Below are 22,289 nucleotides of genomic sequence, written 5' to 3'. Positions count from 1 at the left end.
TCTTTGGTTGCTTCCCCATCTGGTGCTGTGGAGAAGCAGCAGGAATGACTTCACTCTGATGTAGTTCAGTCCTCCCCAGCCCGCCAGCGGGATGCCAATGTGTCTCCTCAGAAGAACATGAGACTGCTACACTTAACATTCTGAAAACATATTCAGCTAGGATTTGACCCATGTGTCTCCCAACTTACAAGGCAGCAATATGTTGACTAACCCAGCTGACAAGCTCCCAAAGAAATGGCCAGGCAATAAACCCTGTCACTTCTTGCTGTAGCACAAGATTAATGTTTATTTCTGACACCTGCATAGGTCTTCAAATGCACTTTGCCTTTTCATTTCCCTTCTGCCATAAGCTTGTGCTTCCTGGTGCCTTTATGAGCAGGTTAATAATTGACCATGGGATCCCTTACATTGGCACACAATCTGCCACGTGCCTGTTTAATTTATTAAGGCAGCCTGGTGAAACTGGGGTAACTAAGATGACAGCACACAGCAAACCTGCATCCTGGCAGCAGCTCTGATAGTCATGGCATTCCCTGACAAATCCTGCTCTGTGTCAGGGCCTTACCTAGATTAGAGGAGGCTCTGCCTTCAGCAGCTCGGTCCTGCAGGCTCTCAGCGATGTGCAACTGTTCTTCATGGTACTGCTTAGCCCTCTCCAGATCCTGCATACATCTGGCTGCATGGCCCAAGCCAGCGTAAGCTCGCATCTCAATGGCCTTCTCAGCCAGCTCCTGGGCCAACTCCAGCACGTAGTTGTGATAGGACATGGCTTTGTCGAAGTTCCTCCGGTAGTGGTAGGCGCTGCCCAGGTTGCTGTAGGCTCGAGCTTCCTCCCGCTTGTTCCCCAGCTCCTTGGCAATCTTCAGGTGCTGTTCGTGGGACTGCACGGCATTTTCGAAGTCCCCCATTGCAATGTACACTGCTCCCATGTTGCCCAGCTCCCGTGCCTCGGAGAGCTCATCTTTGGACTGCTTGGCGAGGAGGACACACTGCTTGTGGCTGGCCAGCGCGTTTGGGTAGTCCCCAATGGCTGTGTACACGTGGCCCAGGCTGCTCAGCGCTGAGGATGCTGCCTGCAGGGATGAGAGAGGAAAAGTAAGTGCCTGTATTCATGGAAACAAGTCAGATGGCCCCAGTCCCAGAAATCAAAGCCACAGAACGGCGTTCTGGAGAGAGAATGTAACTACCAGCTAGAAAATCTGCTCCTTGCAGTTCCTGTACAGCCCCCAGGGCAGCTCAGACAGAGGCAGCAGGAATGGGGTTGACTCAAAGAGCAGGGCTGGGATTACCTCCTCCTCTGAGCAGCACAGGGCATGTGTACTGGGGAGAGGGAAGGACGGCACTGCAGAGGGGCAGAGACCACTGAGGAGACAGAAAGCGATCGCAGCAGAAGGCTGCACTCTGGAAGCAGCACAAGCTGTCCTAGAGAGCAGCACTTCCCTTGCAGGCAGCCGCACCCCTGGTCACCTCCTGGACTGCTTTAACATCTATGCAAGTCTGCTAACACAGCAACCAGCCTTGTGCAGGGGCAGCTCACGAGAAAGCAGACAATGCCATTCACCTGCAGAGAAGGCCGCAGATGAGTGCCTGCCCCGTTCCACCCTCCACCCAGTAAAGTCTAATCAAAGCAACAGACTCCTGAGACCTGGCAAGCCAGTGTCAAAGCACTGCCAGAGACCAGCAGCAGAACATGCAACCTGACATAACCGTGTTGCAGACTGAGCCACTCTGGGGTCCCTGCAGACTCTTCTGTCCAGGGCAAGCAGCTGTTGAATATCTGCTGCTGGAAAACCTGGAGCCAGCACTTGACTGGGAGAAGGGAGATGCCTCTGCTGCTTATCTTGCAATGCCACTGGCCAGGGTGCAGTCAGCACCTTCTCGTACCTCTGCTGGGCCCAACACATCGTGCTGCAAAGAGCACCGTTCTTACAGTGCAGCATCAGGGTCCTTCTAGCACAACATCCTATGTTTCTGAGCCCCCATCAACCTTGGGACTGCAGCAAAGACAACAGCATTTCAGCAGCTGGAGCCTCTGTCCCCAGGGACAGCTTCAATAAATACAGCTATTTTAGAAGACTGTTCTTACCACCGAACAACAGCTGCAACAAGACAGATTATCTGAGAATGAGACTCTTTTGCCCACTGCATCTGCCAGGACACCGACCTTCCTTCCACCTGGCAGAGCCAGAGCAGGCGCAGCCAGAGAGCAGGGCAAGGAGCCAGGAGCAGGGACATGCTCCTTCTGCCTAAAGGCACGTCTGCTGCCACAGCATGGCTGTTCACTCCAAAGTCCTGACCCCAAGACACCACGGTCCCTGCACACGTGTTTCCTTTGCTACCCAGCTGCTGCCGTGACCCAGTTCCACAACAGCCATTTCTCCAAACCTCCAGAAAGCATCAGTCAGGGCGAGCGACTGCAGAGATCAGCCTCAGCCCTCCCTAGCACCCTAGCTCAGGAACCATCCAGCCCACCCCTCCACCCGAGATGGTGACACAGCATCTCAGGACACTTGTCTTTGCTATCTGAAATGCCACGAGTCAATCCTACCAACGAAAAGGCAAGGCTCACTCTTTCCTGATTCTTGCCTGTGCTCCCAGCACACCCTGAGGCCAGCAGCCCGTTCATGCGGAGGATTCTGGGCTCCCCAGTTATCTGTTCAAACTTCCTATTAACAAGCCAGTCTCTGCACTGAGTGGTGTGATGGGGAGAAGAGGCCCTAAGCAGGCAGGGCTCCCTGAGCCGTTCCAGTGCTGGGACACAAGGTGTGCTCCTCGTGTTCTTCCTTTGAGCTCAACCACCAGAGACCTGTGTGGCGTTCTGGTTTATTCTGCTGTGACTCGGATGTCCCTCCAATGCAGCTGGTCCCTGCACTGTTTGTTTAAGAAGGAAGCAGGCTCACCTTTCTGGGTGTGATATGCCTAGGCACAACACTGAAAGCTCTCCCATGAAACAGGATTCCATATGGTAAATGCAAGTGGAGCAACTGAAAGCACCTCACAGGTCATGCCAAACAGCTGTCTCCAAAATCTGAACCCCACGGCGCTGGAGAAGGGCTCTGGTGCAACACCACTGACATGGACACCAGCCTACTGCCTGGAAAATGCAAGACGAGCTGTGGAAAGGGAGCCCCTTGCTCTGCACACCTGGGAATCGCTGAATCTTTAAGGTTGGAAAAGACCTCTCAGATCATCGAGTCCAACCACCTGTCCAATACCACCATGTCAACTAAACCACGTCCCACAGCACCACGGCTACAAGTGCTCTGAACACCTCAAGGATGGTGACTCCACCGCTCTGGGCAGCCTGCTCCAATGCCTGGCCACTCTTCCAGGGAAGGAAGTTTTGCTAATCCCCAATCTAAGCCTCACCCTGACCCAACTTCAGACCGTTAAAGACAGACCTTCCTGAAGGTTATTTTTACTAAAATTACATCATGACTGGAAAAATAATGCCAAGTCAGAAGGATCTGTGGGCCAAAGCCAGAGGCTGATAGCACAGGGGACAGATTATTTGTGTGATCAGCAGCATTAACAGAGTACTATTTCCACACTGAGAAACTGCAAATAGACTCTGCTGATTCAAATTAATAGGGAAACCATCTTCTCTGATAGAAGAGCTTGAGGTGACAGATGAACTATTAAACACAATTTATCGGTCTTAAGACAGTAAAGTTAAGGAAGCTCTCACGTGGCCAGCCCCGTAAACAGCCAAACTGCATTTGTTCTCCCTGAGGCATCCTTTCAGGCAGCTTAATTATAACAGAAGAGCTGCCAGGATTCAAAATGTCTCATTTTCACTGCGTTGCTGATGAACTTCATTCAGCACAAGGGACAACACAAGAGCAGCAGTCACCCTTCGGAAGCCCTGCAGCATCCCTGCAAGGCCACGGTACCACCGCACACAGCAGTGGGACAGGGAAGCCCTGGGCTCAGTCCCACAGATGGCAAGAACAGCACTGGGTTTCACACTACCAGTGCCTTCTCTAAGACTAACACACCCTAGTGCCAGGCTGGGGACAAAGCTCCTGAACACACTGACACATGATTAAATGGTTTCGTGGGCTTGGGAGGTATTTCTCCAACAGCAAGCACCAGAGGTGGTGTGAAAACCAACTAAATCCCAGAAATAAATGGCCCACTGCCTCTGGAGAAGCACAGGTACACATGGAAGGAGAAATTACCCCTTTTGGGACGAGGAAGCCAACACCAGTTCACGCTGGCAGCACTAGAGACATGGGGTCTCCAGTTGGAAACAGGCTGGCCAGACAGACAGACAGGCTTCCTGCAGGACAGCGAGGCAGGGGTGGCTCATCTTCAGCACAGGGCACAGAACGTCAGGAACCACAGCTGCACCGCCTCCAGCAGTGACCTCTGCACAGCCACACTGCCGCCTCCACCTCACTCCTCCTGCTGGGATGCTCCACATCACCTGGTAATGGGCATCCAGCTGGGTGCCCAACAGGGCAGCACAGCTCGGGCAGGGGCCTGGACTCCCAGCGCGGCTCCTCGCTGCTGCAGGCCGTGCTGGCAGAGGTCCCAGAGCCTCCTCGCTGTGCAGGCCGGACATACACCCCATACACAGCCCCTGCAGGGCTGGGAGGGGCCCTGCTCCGTCCTGCTCAGACTCGCCCTGGCACAGGGACAGTTGGCCCCGGCCAGGTGCTGGAGCAGCCCAGTGAAGTAAGTTTTTGCCTGACACTGCTGAGGAAAGGCTCTTATCTCACAGAGGGTCTGAGGGGGCTGTTTTGAGGCTGCTGCATATCCCATACGAATGCTTTTGCCCTGAGCTGTAGCCCACTGTTACACAGCGCTCCACCAGGAGTCCTACACACTCAGCATCGCGCCAGCTGCAACCTCATCCTGCACGAGCCCCGTGTGGGGCCCGTCACAGGCTGCAAGGTGCATCCTGCTCCCTGCATCCTGCCAGCGGGCAACGCGCTCGCTGGGGCGCAGAACCAGCCATCAGGCCTTTGCTGGGCCCAGCTAAAACCAGCATGAGGCCACTGACAGAACTGGTGCAGCTGCTCCCATCGACCCTGAAGCCAGGCAACCCCCACCAGCAGCACCCCCAATACAACCAGGAAGGGAACAGAAAGTCTTTCTGGAAAACAAGGAGTCAGTGAGAATTGGTGTCTCCTGGGGCTGCGGGGAAGAAATGGACGTGTTTGTGTGCAGATTGCTGAGTAAGATGAGCTATGGCAAAGAGCCACCTAGACAGAGACTCAGATGATGTTAATGGGTTGTGGCTGGGGAAAAGAGGCAAAAGGGAAAGCAGCAGATCTCGGACTTTGTGTGTGTAAGAGAAACTTGCCAGATGCAGAGACAGCTCGTGCTGTACAGGGGAGGAAATGTGCAGGTTTCCTAGACTGGGAAGTGGATCATAGCAAAGGAAATCTGTGTGGCTGGTAATGTTCATTCTCAGGGCTCACAATTCCTTTGCTCAACTGCAAAGACACGAAGGCTTTCCAGGCTCACAGGAAAGACATGAAGGGCACCAGCTTGGCAACCATCCTCAGGGCACGCAAAAAGACTTGGGTTACACGTCATCGGGGCCAGATGTGGGAGGACAAGAGGAGCAGAAAAGTAAGTAGGAAGATGCAAAAAGAGAAATGGAAAACGAAGATAAATGTAGACAAAAGCAGGAAGGGCACTGGACCTTCTGTCACAGCCTTCCCACCAATGCTCCCCACTTTGCTCCAAACCAGGTGCTCCCAAGGGAGCACTTCTCAACGCCTTGGAGCCCACATGAGCAGAGCCCACTTCTGGCTTCCCTGGGCTGGCTGCTGCAGCACCTCTTCACCAGCAAGACAAACATCAGCACTGTCTGTGTGCTCTGGGGGCAATCAGTGGAAACACTGCGGAGCCCGACACTGAAGCAGTGCTTAGGGACAGCCTGGTGACTGCAGCTGCTGGGGACACCAACGACTCACTGCAGGGGTTACTAATAGGGTTCCAGAAGAGAAATTCATCACCATACACTTAAAACCCTTTGCACAACAGGATCCACTGGGAAGTGGCTCACACGCTGGGCCAAGAGGGTGGGGGTATGCCCACAGGCAGGAGAGTCCAGGCGTGGCAGGGACAGTGCCAGGCCAGCAGCGGCTGTGCTAGCACAAATCCCAGTAGGTAAGAGGGTGACAGGAGGCTGCAGCTTTGTGCCAGTGGGGTTTTGCATCAGCAAACAAAGGAAAATCAATGCTTTATATATCTGACAAAGACAAATTTTACAGCGGGGGTTGCTTACACCTCCAATTACACAATTTATCACTTTAATAGAAAGCAGATTCTTCTGCCACTGAGCTGAGGCACAGAAGGGAGTTCTGAAAAAGGTTTCTAATTGCTCTCTCTTTCTTGGGAGCAACAGCCAGCTTAGGTTTTTCAGCTGGATAAGGTAAAGAGTCTGATTTCAAGCAGATGTACATCACTGAATGGCAACTAATAGGGACCTGGTGACTCGGAGAGATGAGTTTCTTAGATTTCACCCTTGCCAGAGAACGGTCTTTCCCCAATTATGTTAAACAATTCTTGAACTGACTGCACAGCCTCCTTGAGTGATAATACTGTGTAGTATTCTGTGTGGGTAAGGTGAAGCGCTCTGCCTGGCATCTCACTCTAAGGTGCCCTTAATCCCTGAACACAACCACCAATTAGGATTGATCAAGCTGAGCTTTTCCAGCCAGGATGGGGAAATAACTGGCATGGGCTGAGCATCTGTGAAATTCAAAAGCCCAACTGCAGCCTATGCTGACATGCTGTCTCTCTCCACTCCCATTCTCCCTCCAGGCAGGTGGTAGCAGCAGTGCCGGATCCAACACGGGCAGTGGAGCTGCACCCAAAAGATCAGCCATGCATATCCATAACAGCTGTACTCAGGACAAGCAGCAGCTCTTTCCAAGCAGCAGCATGCACTCTCACATGCACCCTCCTGCTCTTGAATGCAAGCAAGGATTTTCTCCACTGAGGGGATTTTGGGGGTGGTGAGGGGAAGGGACACACAGTAAATCCCAAAGTGTTAACAGGATGAATCCTGCTGGCTACACTATGAAGAATAAACCTCACCACATCTTACATCAGTGTAACATTTCTGTAGAGCCATCAGAGAGCTAAAGAGAAGCATGTAAGCTCTTCCAGTATGCAAACACATAAGCTCTGTCTGGTTTATAGATATGGGCTAACTGCTGTGCCAGGGGGGTGATGAGTACTCTCAGGACCTACCAAAACGATCCACTGGCTGCAAACTGTGTGTTACCTCCACTTCTACTCAGCCCCTTTATCATTTCCTCAGAATCCACTGGGATCCCACAACTTGCTCTGACATCTACTGCCTGATCCACTAACAGAAGTGTGGTACCCAGAGCAGGTGCCCATCGCTGCCCCAGCTGCCCTTCCCTCCTCCCTCACAGGCGAGGCAGACATGCCAGTAACACACACAGCTTTCTTCCTTTGTGTGGCATGGTTTTGAAAATAAGAAAGGAAGCAGCAGGTATTGTTCTCTTCCTGCACGTTATCTGCACACAGAAAGGAGAAACAGATTTGCTTTTAGGTAATTATTTCCTGAGGAAAAAAATACAATACACTGGAATCAATACCCCTGTCACATCCAATTTACTGTTCGTTGGTCTTGGTCTTTCACATTACAACCACCAAAAAGCTAACCCCAAATTCAGCAAAGCCAAGGAACAGAAGCTCCAGCATCTGAGTGTCTGGAATGAACTTTGTAACTACTGCAAACTGGAAGGCAGTAACGAGGCATTAATGACACAATACAAAGACTCAACAAATACAGCAGGAGGAGAGCGCTGCAGTGCCCTCTTCATTGATGATTAAATCCATAGCTCTGCAGGAGTCAAGGACTTGCTGCTGATGACAGAGGCTGCCAGGCACTGTGCTGACAACCCTCTCCCAGCCCTCCTTTCCTTACTTGTTCAGGGAAATGACAACGTCCTAGAGGACTGATCGTTCCTCCTGTTTCACAGCAGAAAAATCACACCAATTATGCGAATCCAGGCAAATCTGAACAGCACCACAGCTCCACTGACAGGTTATTCAGCCAGTCATTGTCCTGAAACCAAAGGCTTCACAGGGATCCCTGACTTCCAGCTGCTCACTTGGAGGTCAATAACCCCGCTGCAGTGGACAATCCATCCACTCAATCTCCTCCATTATCATTTAGGAGACACATGTGTAGCTCTGCCTGGAAAACCCAGCAAACCAAACCCCAGCTACTCCCCTGGAGAACTGCAAATATTCCTGACCAAGCTGGCAGGTTCTGCTGGAAAGCAGAAGTGGCAACTATCCTACACTGATACCTATTTCCTAAGAGCAAAACTGCTTGTCACTCGCCCTGAAGGGCACAGTGCCGCTCACAGTGTGCTGGCTGGGTGCCTGGGGGAGCCGGGCTCCACAGCACCCAATCCTCACGCTTCAGTGTGGGAAGTCAGACCTCAGCAGCATGCCTAAGCATCACCTGGGGCTCAAGTATCTTTATCCCAAGAAGCCAAACCTTGGCAGCTCTCTGGACATGGTCTAAAAGGCCCCTGTGTGAAGTCACTATGGGGAGGATGGCTGACTTTTACTGATGCTGTAAGAAAAGATGTCCTCATTCAAAAATACAAGCTTCTCCAAGATGGTGACACTGAGGAGTGATCCATGGCCAAAGTCAGCATGTTACAAACTCGGATCCCTCAGCACCTGAAGCGCTTTGTGCAGCAAAGAAACCTCTGGCTCTGCTGACCTGTGCCAGCCTGAACACTGCTCTCACTCAAAGCTGGCTGCCACTGCACTGGGAAGTCCACACAGGGAAGCCCTGGCTGAGGTGGCCTTCTGAAAGCCCACAGAGCACTGCTCCCCCAGCTGCAGCTCCTACATACGTTTTCTGCTTCGTTTCTCTTACTGCAGCCAGGAACAGGCTCTGTGGAGCAGCAGGTTCTGCAGACACTGTGAGGTAAGTAGAACCAGAAGACTGCACTTCTTCCAGCGAAAAATCTGTGTGCTGGGGAGGTCAAGTGGGGACATTTAAAGGAGATCCTCAGGAAGTATTACATTTCCCTTTTGAGTCACAAGTCCAAACCAAACACAGCATATGGCCTTTCAGCACATTCCCAAATTTCCTGCACTGGTCAGAGTTCCTTTTGTTCTGCCCAGCTGATCACATCTGAACCGGACAGCCCTGCATGAACCCAGCCACGGTGCCTTGCTCTGCAGAGAGCTGCAGAGGATAAAGGCAGCGAATTTACGCTGCCTCACACAAGTCCAGACATTTGATGTTCAAGTGCTGCGGCTGCTCTCATGACTGAACTCATCCTCTCACCCACACAGGTAATTCAGCCCAGTGATGCAGCACTGGTGCCCTGAAGACCCAGAATCCCCAAACGAACTCATGTGCCAAGTGCCTTCTGAGCCACCGGTACTCAGCCTTCTTCCGGGGTACGAGGCGGTTTGTCCTGGCTCCCTAATGAAACAGGGCTTCTGTCTGCAATGAGAGGCTGAACTCAACAAGGCAAAGGACAGCAGTGAGCTTTTTAATGAGGGTTTCGTGCTGGTGGTAAATCAGAGACCAGGACTTTGAAGTGCAAGTATACAGGGGAAGAACATGGACTGGAAAGTGTATGCTGCAACGCTGTATGCCCAGAGCCAAACATTTGGGCCAAGGAACTGCAGTGAACTAAAAATGCTGCAAAGTGTCCAGAAAGACATTCTGCAGACTGAGTCAAACCTCTCACAAGTTCTCTTTCAGCTGAACTCACAATATCTGAGACTTCAAGGGCAGTGGGTGTAAAAATAAAGCTTCCGTCCTGTTAGGAAATCTGGAAAACCAATCTGCTTCAGTCTCACCCAACTCTGTGCTGGCTGCTTCCCACCCCTTCTTCAGCAGGCCTTGGCAATGGGGTTCAGCAGCTGCTACCCCGACCTGCTTAGCCAGGTCCTCCTATCAAGTGCCCAGCGTTGAGGTTTCAGTTCCATAGATCAGATTACCCTCAAGTCTAGTACAAAACCAGCAACGATCCTGGCAGACGTGGACCAGGATCAGCAAAAGCCTCCTCAAGAAGCTGGGAAAGCAGCAGCACCAGTCCTGGTAAAGCAAGGAAACTCTTTGGTCCTGCATGGTCCTGAGGATGACAATACTGCTCGTGGTGCAAAGGCGATGGGTCTCAGGAAACAAAGAATGCTCAAGCCCCAGGGAGTTCCTCATGTGCTGGGATGCCCTGTGGAGCCCCCTTCCTCTCCTTCCAGCCTGGCTGATCCCTGGAAATCCTGCTGGGCACCTCCACCACTTCAGCTGCCAGCCAGGAACCTTCTGCCAACCCACCCACCAGTGCATCTGGACTGTACCCATTTCTGACGGCACAGTGCTGGGAGACTGAGGATGAAGCTCCACACTGAGCGACTCCTGGCAGCTTCCACCCCTGGTAATAACAGAAGTACATGTAAAACCAGCTTGAGTTCAAGCAAGAAAGCTCTGTGATGCTAGGTTTTGTGCAAGGGCTCAGACTAGACAGCAACTTGCACAGGAAAAGTGATCCTTTCTTTCTTCAAGTATCCAGCCCTGCACTGACAGGACCTGATCTTTTTCCCAGGTTCTGGTTTCTGTGGGTCATTTCCCAGTGAGATCCAAGAACTGATGCTGGTCTCACCACTTTGGGGAGCAGGGACTGGGAGCAGTCTCTTGCCTGAGTGGGTAGCAGTCTGATCATCCACTCTGTTGTTTGTAAATCCTGTGTGAAGTGTCATGGGATTTAGAAGGCTGTTTCTTACGCAGAGACTGAATCAAAAACCAGCTTGTTTCAATTTCTTGAAAGTACCTCCAGGACTTCAAAAATCCCCTCAAAGAACTCCAGAGGAAACCAGAAGGCATAAATGGAGAAACAGGAACGGAGAGGTACCCCCCTGCACTAATGCATACAGATGCACCACAGTCACCCACACCTTCTGGGTAAGACACCAGGGTTTTTACACACGAGGAGGAGGACACTCCTGCAGAGTTACCATCTGCAATACGTACATACACACAGTGCTGACACCACGGGCTGGGATCTCTTGATGTTCTCATGGTATCAGTGAGACACTAAGTTCTCACCAAAAGCTCTCACATTGTTTCCACTACCTTCTCTTGAAAAAGCTCCAGCAGCAAAAGCTCTCTGCTGTTTAACACAGAAGTGCTCACTGCCTACGCTGGCCACTCCTGCACTTCTGTTAGCAGTGGCTGCATTAACCATTAACCTGACCAATTAACAAAGCCTTCTTGGCCTGTCCCTTACTTCCAGAACTCCCCTTGGATGTAATAAAGCTGTAAGAAATAAGACATGCCTTCCTCTTGGTCTTCCCTGCTCATGTTGCCACAGGCAGCAGAAAATCCAGTTCTGGCAGACAACTAGTAAGTTACTTTGAAGCAGTGGCTTCACAACAGAAGAGGAAGAAGCACAGAAACAAATACCTTCTCTGCTCTCTCTCTGCACAGCCTGTCTCTCACTGCAGCAAGCACTACTCCCCTACTCCCCGCCTCCGCAGCCCGTTCCTCACATCTCAGTCAGTGTTTTCATGCATGACAAATTGCTTTAGCCTGAAGACTCTTTCCAGTGCTCATTTGTGAGGTATTTATATCCTGTCCTCATTTTCCAGACTGTTTGCAAACATAACAAGATAACTGTGGTCCCGAGCCCTTCAGATGTTTCCATTCTGCAGAGTCCATCCCTGCTCATGGCCCAGACCCACACAAAGGCCAGGGCAGGGAGCGGCCGTGGGCGTCCGCAGGCTGCAGCTCATAAATGCCTGGGATGCTCAGCACTCCATCTGAAACCGATGATAATGAAGCACAAATGAGGAACCGAGTGACCAGGAGATCACTGCAGGGCTTCCAGGGAGAGGGAAACAAAGCTGACCCTGTGAGAAACTGCATTTTAAAGCACCTCACAGCCACGCACATGACATGGCAGATCACCACCACAAACACTAACCCGTGGAAAGCTGCATTCTGCATAGAATAGGAGCAGCTCCCAGCCCACTGCTGTGCACCCAAGCAATGAACGACACACGAGCAGAAGGATAAACAGAAGGGGTTTCTTGGCAGGAGTTCAGATGCTGCTCAGAAAGAACAGGCAGACACGGGAAGCGCCTGTTTCACTGTGCAGTATGGAAGATCTGGGTGTGCTTTCTATTTTCCCAAAGACGTGCTACAGAAATCAAGGCCTAATATGAATCAGATTTCCAAGCACACGTTTGCTAACCAGAGGAGTCCTCACCTCACTGCTTCAGTTTTTGAGCCTGCTTTGGCAGGGGGGTTGGACCCGATGATCTCTCGAGGTCCCTTCCAGCCCCTAAGATTCTATGATGATTCTATGATGATTCTATGATGATTCTATGATGATTCTATGATTCTCAAACTCCCTCGAAAACTACCAACAATTGCAGTAAAAAAGATCACATGCAGGCACCAAGTTTCATTCACCTGAACCTTGGGCTGTGACAGGGCAGTGGAATGGGGCAGAAACAGACCCACCCATCCCACAGCACATGCAAGAAAGAGGGACTACGGGACTACAGCCAGGCTGTTGTCCAGGGCAAGCCAGGAGCACAGGGCACTGTGATGCCGCAGAAGAGAGCTCAGATCTGGCTGAACCAGTAACAACAAACAAGCTGCCACCACCATCTACACATCTCTCCAGCACGCACAGGTAAGGGACAGGAAGGTTCTCCATCCCCTCTGGAAGCAAAGGGCTAATGCTTCTGGCTGCCTGATGGTCCCCACTATACCTCTTTACTGGATCATGCTTTTCTCTGGTTGCTCTCCACACAAACACAGCACATACAGCAAGACACTTGTCAGCAGTTCACTACATCCCAGAGCCACAGACAGAAGTGCCACACAACTCATTAGTGGAGTCTGAATCAGCCCCAAGACACAATTAACAGCTGTTCATCACGTAACTGAACGTTTATGTTAGAAAACACAGATCACAAGCAATACAGACACTGAAGAACAACAGACCCACTGTGTAAATGTGCTGGCTGCTTGCTCAGGCACTGGCACTGCAGTGAGGAAAAGCTGTGCTCACTGATGAGTGGATCTCTACTCCAGGCCCTCCTCAGTGGTGGGCTGCAGCAGCCTGAACCTGAGGGAAGTCTACAGAGCTGCAGGAGGCCTTTGGTTGCCTGACAAGGTAACCAGGAGGGGAACCTGTCCCACAGCTATCAGCTGCACGTGTTCCGATGAGCTCGCAGCGCGCCGACAGGCCCTGTGCCGGGCTCTCCAGAGAGGAAGGGCTGCCCAGGTTCCCACCTCCAGCCCAATCTGCAGCACCACGGCAAGCACAGCGACCCGTGGAGCTGAAGCACAGTCACAATTTCATCTCTGGCAGGAGCCCCGTGGCTGCCAGCACAGTCCAAACGCAGAACTCACTCTGGGCCAGGACGGGATACAGGCAGGTAGCCAGGGAGGCACTCCGTGCTCTGGACAAGCTCTAGGGCCATTCATCCAGAAGGAAGTTCAGCTGGGGACACACACACACCTTGCTGAAGCAGGAGCCAGAGCTGATGCTGCCCTGACACGTTTCCTTGGAGCCATCCAGCTCAGTGCAGAGGGTGACCAGCTTTGGGCGCTGGCAGCTCGGAGCAGGCGAGGCGCAGCGCACTCCAGCAGCCCCATGGGTTCATGTGAGGAAGAACAAAGTCTCTCCTTGAGGGTGGCTGTGCCACTAGCTCAGACTGTGTGCCAGCCTCCTCCTCATCCAGCTCAGCAAACAGGTTATTTGTAAAAGGACTGGCAAGGAACACGGGAAGAACAAATGTTCTTTTGCCCCACACCTTAACACACATGAGGAGTTCAGGCAACAGGCTAAATACTCCCAGCTTTGCTATTTACTGAAGATGTGGTTTGTGCAGACAAAGCAGAGCAGGAAGGACACCTGGAAAGCATTTCCCCTTCCCTTCAGGAAGGGGCAGAAAACCTTGGCTTTACAGAATTTACAGATTTAAGTAGAAAGGAATGACTATCTGTCCTTCTGCATCTCCTTCTGGAAGTAAGAAAGTGAAATCTGATCTCTGACTTGCACAGCCTGACAGTAAGTAGCTGTAGTTTGCAAAATGTAGGAGCTTTATGCCATGTTTCACTGCTGGCTCGGGAATGCTTTCAAGGGGACTAGGAAGAACTACTAGAACTGCAAACCCAAACTAACCACCAGCGGCTGAGCTGCACACAAAGTACATCCAGACAGCTGCAGGATCTGCAAATTCCCAGCTGAACCCAGCCCCTGGGTCTGTCACTGCAGTTGTATTTCTCTGCCACTCCTCCTCACGGGATGCACAGCAGCCAGTTATCCCTGACAGCCTCCACCATGACAGTCCTCTGCTGCAGCACAGGCTCTCCTTGCAGCCAGCTCCGTGGCCGTGCCCCCTGCAGCAGGAAGGGCAGCACCTGGCAGGTTTCCGGAGCCTCCTGGGCTCCCAGCCCATGGCTTTTCTCTACAATGGAAATTCCTGTGTTCTGATGTTTCCCCCACCCCACAAGAACCGTCACAGATACATATGCAAGAGGAAGGTGGCACAGTACACCCAACAAAGTCTGCTTAATACACACCTTTTTCTCAGCCACTGAGCTCCCCAGATCTAAGGGTCATCTTCATCATCCCCATTTCCTGGGAATACTCAACCTTCCAGAAAATAACCTGCTGAAGCTGCCCCAACAGGAACTGCGCCTCACAGTGCCACTGCTTCAAAGAAACACCCTGGTACAGTGAGGTCTAGTTCACCAGCCTGGGTACTGAGCTCACCCACCTGCTGCAGACAGTTCTTGGGGCCACACCAGCTCAGGGAGGCACCCACGTGCCAGTGACCGTCTGTAATGGGCACCGAGCCCGAGCCAGGTCTGCACCTATTCCTTCCAGAAACACCGTCTTCTAGAGGGGATGTGGGGGGAAACTCCTTTAAAATCAGGCCAAGAATGATTGCTGCAAGCTGCTGGGCATCCTGACTCCACACAGGGGCAAGCTGGCACTGCCAAAGTCCATCAGTCTGTCCCCTGGGCCCCACAGCCCTTCCTGCAGTCACGCTCCCTGCATGGCTGGAGCCGAGCAGATGCATCATCACCCCAGCCGTGGGGAGGGTTCTTCCTCACCTGGCACCTTCTGTTTCCTCCCCCAACAAGCCAGTTCAGCTTCAACAACAAGGCAGTTCAGCTCCAGAATTGCTGTCCAGCCGACACACAGGAGCTGCCAACACCCAGCGCCTTCCTGGCAGCACCACCCTTCCCAAAAGCTCAGCCAGCGCTGGCAACATGCTTTTACATAAGCATTAATTTTATTATGGTTAGTTTGTGATTTTGCCTCCCTGCCCTGCTATTTCTGACTGTGGGGCTGTAATAGAAGGCGTCCGACAGCCCAGGAGAGAGGGGAGCTATCACATTGCGGAGCCCCTGTGGCATCGGTGGCCTCTGGAGACAGGATTCAAGCACAGCCCATCAGGGTTTGGACACAGAACCCACAGAAGGGCTCCAGAGTTCTCCTTTCCCCTTCCATTTCTGCTCGTCAGCCCTTGCAGCTTCAAAACCTTCTCTCAAGCAGTACTTTTCCAAATGAAATGCTCTGGAAGGAGCCAGGTTCTTCCCAGCAGCCAAACACATCCCGAGAGATCACCCGCTGCCAGCTCTGCCCTGGCACTCCGGCCCTGCAGAAACCATCATGCCAGACTGCACCCTGTGGAGCAGCTGGAGACAAGAAGAGGGATACAGGAGACCAGCTTCCTAGCCACTGGAAGCTGTCACATTTCATTTCAGACTCTAAGAGCTCACTGGTTCCTAGAATTCACTGGAGTTTATCTTCCATCCAGACTTTAAATAATTGCTGAGTCTGATTTTCTGCCCCACCATCTCCTTCTACAAAGCATCAGTTTGATTTATTCACAGCTTTCAGTGGAGAGACCCTCGGTCCTTAGTCCCTCACCATGCTCCCAGAGGTGAGCCCTGTCCTGTGCATTTAATCCTGAGTGCTCTCAGCCTTGGCAGAGCAGACCTCCCTGCTGTGCTGCTGGCTGGCAGACTGAGAAGTCTTCTGTCAGCAGCCCTGCACCAGTGTCACGGCAGGACTGAGTCCTCTCTGGAGAAAAGCTCACAGGCTGCAAGCTCCTGATGCTCATCAGAGCCAGACTCTGTGCTGGGATAAAGACAATGAGCTGACACAGCATAATGCCAGTCTTCCCTGTCAACACAACCTGCCACTCGTCTTCCTGCATGGCAGGAGTACCTGGGCTGCAGGGTTAGGGAACCTCACTTGGTAAAACTCCCAGCCCTTCCACGGGCACTACGTAAGAGCTGAACAGAGCAGCAGCCAAGCTGCCAGCAGCTATTTTCCTCAGCACCTTAACAGCAGCCAATGTGCACTGACACTATAGCACAGAAAGTATGGAATGTGTCGCAAACCTGGGGTTGCTGGTGGTGCCAGGCAGGGCTGTAACTCTGCCTGTGCCTCTGCAAGCAGCCAGGAAAACAAAAATTCTTCCCTGTGATGCTCGCATCCCTGTTCTGAAGCACCAACACCCGTGCCAGACAGCATGCCATGACCTCAGGACAGCAGTGCTTAAACTCCAACAGCCTGCAGCTGGCTCTGAACAAGCAAGGAAAAGACAAGCCTGTACCCAGGGGCCCACCAGCCTAAGAGCATTTTATTTCCAGTTCTGTGCACGAATTAAGTGGGTCTCTGACAGAGCCAGTGCTAATGGATCTGCCCGAAGACAAGCTCCCCAAGGCACACACGTGCGCAGAGCTGTAGCCCCCCAGGACCGGTCCCCGTGGCTGCTCCGTGTCCACAGGAGCCGTGCAGCACTCTGTCCCTCAGGGAGGTAGAGTCAGACTCTGTGCCACCCACCAGGGGCTGTAAAGACCCAGCTCAGAGACACCCACACTGCCACAGCCGAAGCACACGGGGCTGTCTGCACAGGACACGGGTGTAGGACCTCGGGGATTCTCACCTTGAGCCCATTCCCAGGGTCTGCAGCAGCCAATGCAGCCCACAACAGAATCTGCTCTGTGTCACCTCTGCAGAGAGATGACAGATGACTGAGCTGTGCTGCTGTTTCCTCATCAACTGCATCTAAACAATCTGAGAGCTGAATGCCTACTCTCACCTCCATCAGAAGAATGGTCACCATCTTTCTAAGTGGTCCTGCCTACTCTCCCCTCTCCCACTGCATCTCCCTTCTGTTGTCACCCCTTTAGGATGGTGCCCTGCTGACCACAGTGACCATCTGCAAAGCTCCACAGGAACCAAAGAATGCATGGAAAGACAGCCAGAGTCCCTTATGATTTCTAGTTTCCTCCATCAACTGTACTTTTTAGCCTGGTAATTCTTTTAGGAATGATCTCACAGAATTAGCTCATCTGAATTTCTTGACCAGTCAGTGCAGCTGGTCAAAAAATCCAACCCAGCATGTAGCACGATGGAAAGTATCAGAATGACACCGATGGCTGCTTCACGTGCCCATTACAGCTCCCTGCTAAGAACCAGCCCTCTCCCTCTGCACTGACCAAAGCCACAAATGCGTTCAATGCCCCAGGGTCTCTCTTGGAGAGGAGAGAGGCATGCCAAACCCCAGATACTTCTGCTCCTCCTTCCTCTGGGCACAAGTACCAGAAAGCTGCCTGAACGTTTCCGGGCTCCGTGCACAGAGCAGACCCGTCTGGACATACGGCCGGGGTGCGGTGACACGGTGCTCGTAACAGGGGCTGCACAGGCTCCCTGTGCCAGGGAGACAGACTTTTCAACTCTCCAGCCCGTCCCACAGACTCCAATTCCCCTCTCAGCTGACAGCCTGCTGTCCCCAGGCTCGCGAGGGGCAGGGCAGGTCCGAGTGCCACGGCCTGACCCTCCCCGTGCCCCAGCAGAAGCCCCGGCACGGAGCCTGGCCGCAGCAGGCTCAGAGCCGGCGCTGCTCCCGGGGCAGCAGGCTCCCTACAAAGGGCGCCAGTTCTCCGTGCGGCTGGAGGTAGAACGATTACCTCCTGACAGCCGCACACCCAGTGCCCCTCCGGTGGGATCACATCAGCTCTGCTGCAGCGTCACAGCATCCGCAGCGTCCGGACGCCGGCGAAGCGGCCAAGACAAACAGCGCTGCGAGGGAGGAAGCGCTGCGGTCGGTGATGTCATCAGAGCGCGCCCGGCTCATTTCCTGTGGTTACATCCTGCAGGGAATCCAGGCGCTCGGCCTGCCCGCCGCACCGAGCGCTCCCTTGCCGCCAGCAGCTCCTAATTACGCGCCCAGATGTGTCAGACGCCAGGAGCCCTGGCCACTGGCCTTCCTTCCCCAGATTCCTCCCAGAGAGAGCTTGGGACGTGTTCAGACCAGCAGCCCAAAGGCACTGGGGGGGCCTCGGGCCAGCAGGGAGAGGGGCCCGCAGCCCCCACCCACACTGGGGATACTGCAGAGCAGCAGCTACATGGATCAGCCTCAAGGCAGGAGCAGGGACCCCTGATCAAAAAGCTATAAAAACAAACAATGACGAGCAACAGCTTCTCTGCTCTGCATGAGGAGAAGCGAGGGAATCGGGGGTGATTCAGGAGGTTTTTCAGCTGGTAAAATCATCACCAAAATGTCTAGCAGCTCCCTCCCCCTGCCACAGTCCTTCCACAGCCTACTGAAAGACACACCTCTCCAAGGCTTACTTGGTATTTAAATTGTAAAGTAACACTTCAGTAGCCACTTAGCTAATTCAAATGGGTCTTTTCCACGACCTATCAGTGGGAAACAGATCTTGCCCAGTTCTTCTCCTAGTTCTCCCCAGATGATCTCAAAACTACTTGGTTATTTACATGAGTTGACACCTCCCCTGCTGCCTCTAGTCACCCCCTTCACATGCCACACAATCCCCAAACCCTCCATTTTCGCCCACCCAGAGAGGGGGGAAACAGCTTTTGTACCTGTAACTGGCACTAGAATGATGCTTCTGTCCTTACAGTGAACTCTGGGCAGGAATCTCTCAGGACAGACGCTCCAGGCCACGCAGCACACTTCCCTGCACTGGCAGGGAGCCCAGCCTGTTACCTCCAGAGCTCAGTGGTAAGTGGTCAAGGCAAATCGCATCCAGTCCAAGCAACCCCCAGGCCTGACACCACACCCTATTTCCAGGTTTGCAGGGATTCCTTTTCTCTTCACCACTTTTTAAACAAAGTGCATTTTTTGTGAGTGTTCAGGATGGGAGCTGGCTCACCTGGCAAAGGCACAGCACAGGATGCACCCTCACTGAGTTCCAGTCGGTAGCAGTACGGTAAACAGGAGCTGCTGACAGCCGGGCTCCGCTGCAGAGGTTGTACTGACACCTACTCAGCAGCAGCTTCTGCCCCCAGAGCCCACAAACTGAGAGCAAAACGGACGGGAAGGGAGAGGGCAGCAGAAGGATGTGCTCAGAGCCACATGGACACAGAGGCAGGTGAGGTGTACAAACCAAACACCTGCCACCTGCACTCACACACTGTGTCCACTGGTGCCACTTCCTGAGCAAATGGCCAGTGAACGGCTGGGAAGAGAAATCACACAGCTTCCCAGTTCTCAGAGCAACAGGGCAGACAGACAAGGCTTCCTGACATGTTCATCTCTCTCTAGAAACTCAGACAGTGCTGACTCCCAGTTCAGTCTATTCAATAGGCTTCCTACCTCTCTGTCCTTGAGCTTCATGGCCAGCACCAGCTGGTGTCTGTGGTTAGTCAGGGCCTCCCGGTAGTTTCCCTTGGAGAAGAATGCGGAGCCCAGGTTGCCGTGAGCTCGGCATTCTCCCGTCTGGTCACCTGGGTCAATGCAAGGAGAACAAAGGTTAGCTAATGAAGGCATCACTGGAACCACGCAGCAGAAAGACCAGAACATGCTGTACCAATGATGCTCCAGCATCAGAACAAACTCATCCTTATGTTCAATACACAGCTGACACTCCCCTCTGCGCTGGCCTACACCAACTTCCACAACAGCCATCAACCTTATTTTTAGAATTGTTTTAACTTCTTCTCTGGCCAAACACTTGGCAATTTCCCATTCTTCAATGTTCATTCCTTGCCTGATGTCAGAAATTTGTTTGTGAAAGTCAGTCAACAGCCCAGGCTTAAGACAAACAAGGAGTATGCCAGCTTTCTCCAGAAAGCAATTACACAGCACAGCTCAGCTCAGCCACAAAGCACATCTACTCCTGTCTTCAGGACAGCAGTCCCCATACTTTCAGGGAGCTCTCCCAGCTAGAGTCCTCTCGCTCTTCTCCACCTCTCAAGGTTATGCCGTACAGTCTCCCCTCCCGCAGCACCCCGAATGCTCTCAGTGTTGTGCAGGATATGTATATATAGTACAGGAGAGGCATTTTTCCAGTCTCTTTATTTTTTAAATCCTCTTGTTCACCCATTGTCTCACTCCTGATCTGTTCTTCCCTGGCACTGCCTCAGAAGCTCAAAGTACCTTTTTCCACCGAACTCCTGAAAAACCATTTCAGGTTTTGAGCCCAAGCCTGCAGGAGGGGTAAGAGGAGTTCCCACCCTGAAAAGCCTTAGCACACTCACCGACACCTGCTCCCTCACACCCCAACAGGGCTGCAGTGCCTGTGGTTTGCAACACTTCAGAAGTTTCAGATTTGATTTAGCAGCTTCTGGAATTCCACCAAAACCTGAGCGTTACGCAGAGGTGCTGACCATTACTACAGCTAGTAGCTTCTTCCACTGCACCAATCACTGGAGTGAGCAAAAGAACTCTCACCTAAAGTCTTGGCTACATCCAAGTCCTGCTGCATGTATCCAGTGCTTTTCTCTGTGTTCCCAAGGGACCAGTAGGCACTGCTCAGTGCAGAGAACACCGATCCCCGCAGCTTCAGGCTGCAAGTGCCGATCTTCAGGGCAGCCTCCAGCACCACCACCGAAGCCCCATGGTGGCCTGCAGTCAGCAGCTCCTGGCCAATGACAGACACCACAACAAAGGGGCTCTTGTCCAACTTCATCTTCTGCAGTTGTTGATAGGTGGGCTCCAGGGACTCTGAAATACAAAACACAAAGGCAAAGTTACTCAAACCAAGTTATCTGCATCTAGAAATCACCTTCACAGCCCATCTTCAGTTTTGGTAACACAATTTAAGGTCCAGACTGACCAAACCAAGATTTATTACAGGAATGCTCCAATGCATCATCTAGCATCTAGTACTTCCCCACAGACCAACTAGCAAGCTGATGTTTTCCTTGCAGACAGTACTTCAAGAAGACAGCTGGAGAATGCAGAGCAGTCTCATGCTGAGCTCTGATGACTGGACTAATGGCAGAAGGATACAGAAACCACCTGCACCGTTCTGTAGGAAGCTGGAAACAGGCCACTGCAGTTTGCAGTTCTTCAGCACTTTCAGCTGAACATCTGCAAATCTGTGCCTGTCCAGATACCACAGCACACAATGTGTGCCAAAAGAGGTGACAAACTGAGGAAAGAAGCTGTTCTTTATTCTGCAGGAAACGTGCTCCTGCAGAATGACAGCACTGGACCTGCCAGACTACTTACAAGTGGTCTAACTGTTGGCATAACTCAGGTGCTAACACATCTTGGCTGAACGTTTCAATAAGGATGTCAATAAACAGGACTTTAGAATTAGATGACCAAGATGTCCTCACCTGAATCAACACTACCACAGCAACCTTAAAGTCCCTTGCTCCCTGTGTTCATCATTTCTGCCTCTCTAAAATCCCCAAGTGTATAAGCAGCAACAAAAGAGGATTTTAACACTTCCCTCAATATACAAACAGTTACCAACACCCAGTTAGAGCCTGGGATGAAATGCAGGCACAAGAGGGCAGAAATAATTCATACCAGTCTATCCAAGGCTTCAAATCACCATTATCCTGGTGGAATCAAGTTACAAGGGACGGTTTAGCCATGGACAACACCCAGAGAGACCTCTGCCTGTCCTAGACAGCAAGCTCTCTCAAAGGGGACCAGAACAACATCAACTACTTAAGCGCTTGCAGAGTGCTGAGCACAGTAGGATCAAGACTCTGAGCAGCCCTTACAGCAGTACAGCATGTACACACACCCACAATGTGGAACTAGCACTGTACAAACAAGGCTGATGTTAAATCTGACAAACCAGTCACTGGGAGGATAACCAGGGGAAAGCAGGAACACTGGGAAGTGCAGGAGGGAGCAGCAGTGTAAAGAAACAGCTGCAGTGCAAAGAGGAGATCACCCAGCCGAACCCGGGATGCTCACGCAGAAACACCACAGCACCTGCATTCTAAGCAGCAGCCACAGGAACTCTGGGCACCAAATGAAATTAGGTTCACAAGGTAACTGCTATA

General features: G+C 52.2%; 1 protein-coding gene across 2 annotated transcripts in view; it reads right to left on the bottom strand.

Moving 5' to 3' along the window:
• The window catches only part of TTC28 (tetratricopeptide repeat domain 28), a gene marked incomplete at its 5' end in the record, with an annotated part of 132,361 nt that overhangs the window by 33,977 nt on the left and 76,095 nt on the right, over window positions 1–22,289 (bottom strand). For both annotated transcript variants that reach the window (XM_084271932.1, XM_084271933.1), the window contains 3 exons: window positions 566–1,073; window positions 19,636–19,766; window positions 20,713–20,985. In XM_084271932.1, the coding sequence (XP_084128058.1) occupies window positions 566–1,073; window positions 19,636–19,766; window positions 20,713–20,985 (912 nt within the window). The remainder of the gene's footprint in view (window positions 1–565; window positions 1,074–19,635; window positions 19,767–20,712; window positions 20,986–22,289) is intronic.

Source organism: Gallinula chloropus, assembly GCF_964237585.1.
Source record: "Gallinula chloropus genome assembly, chromosome: 17".
Taxonomy (NCBI): domain Eukaryota; kingdom Metazoa; phylum Chordata; class Aves; order Gruiformes; family Rallidae; genus Gallinula; species Gallinula chloropus.
Note: the sequence above shows the minus strand (reverse complement) of the source record. Positions and strands in the feature narration are given on the sequence as shown.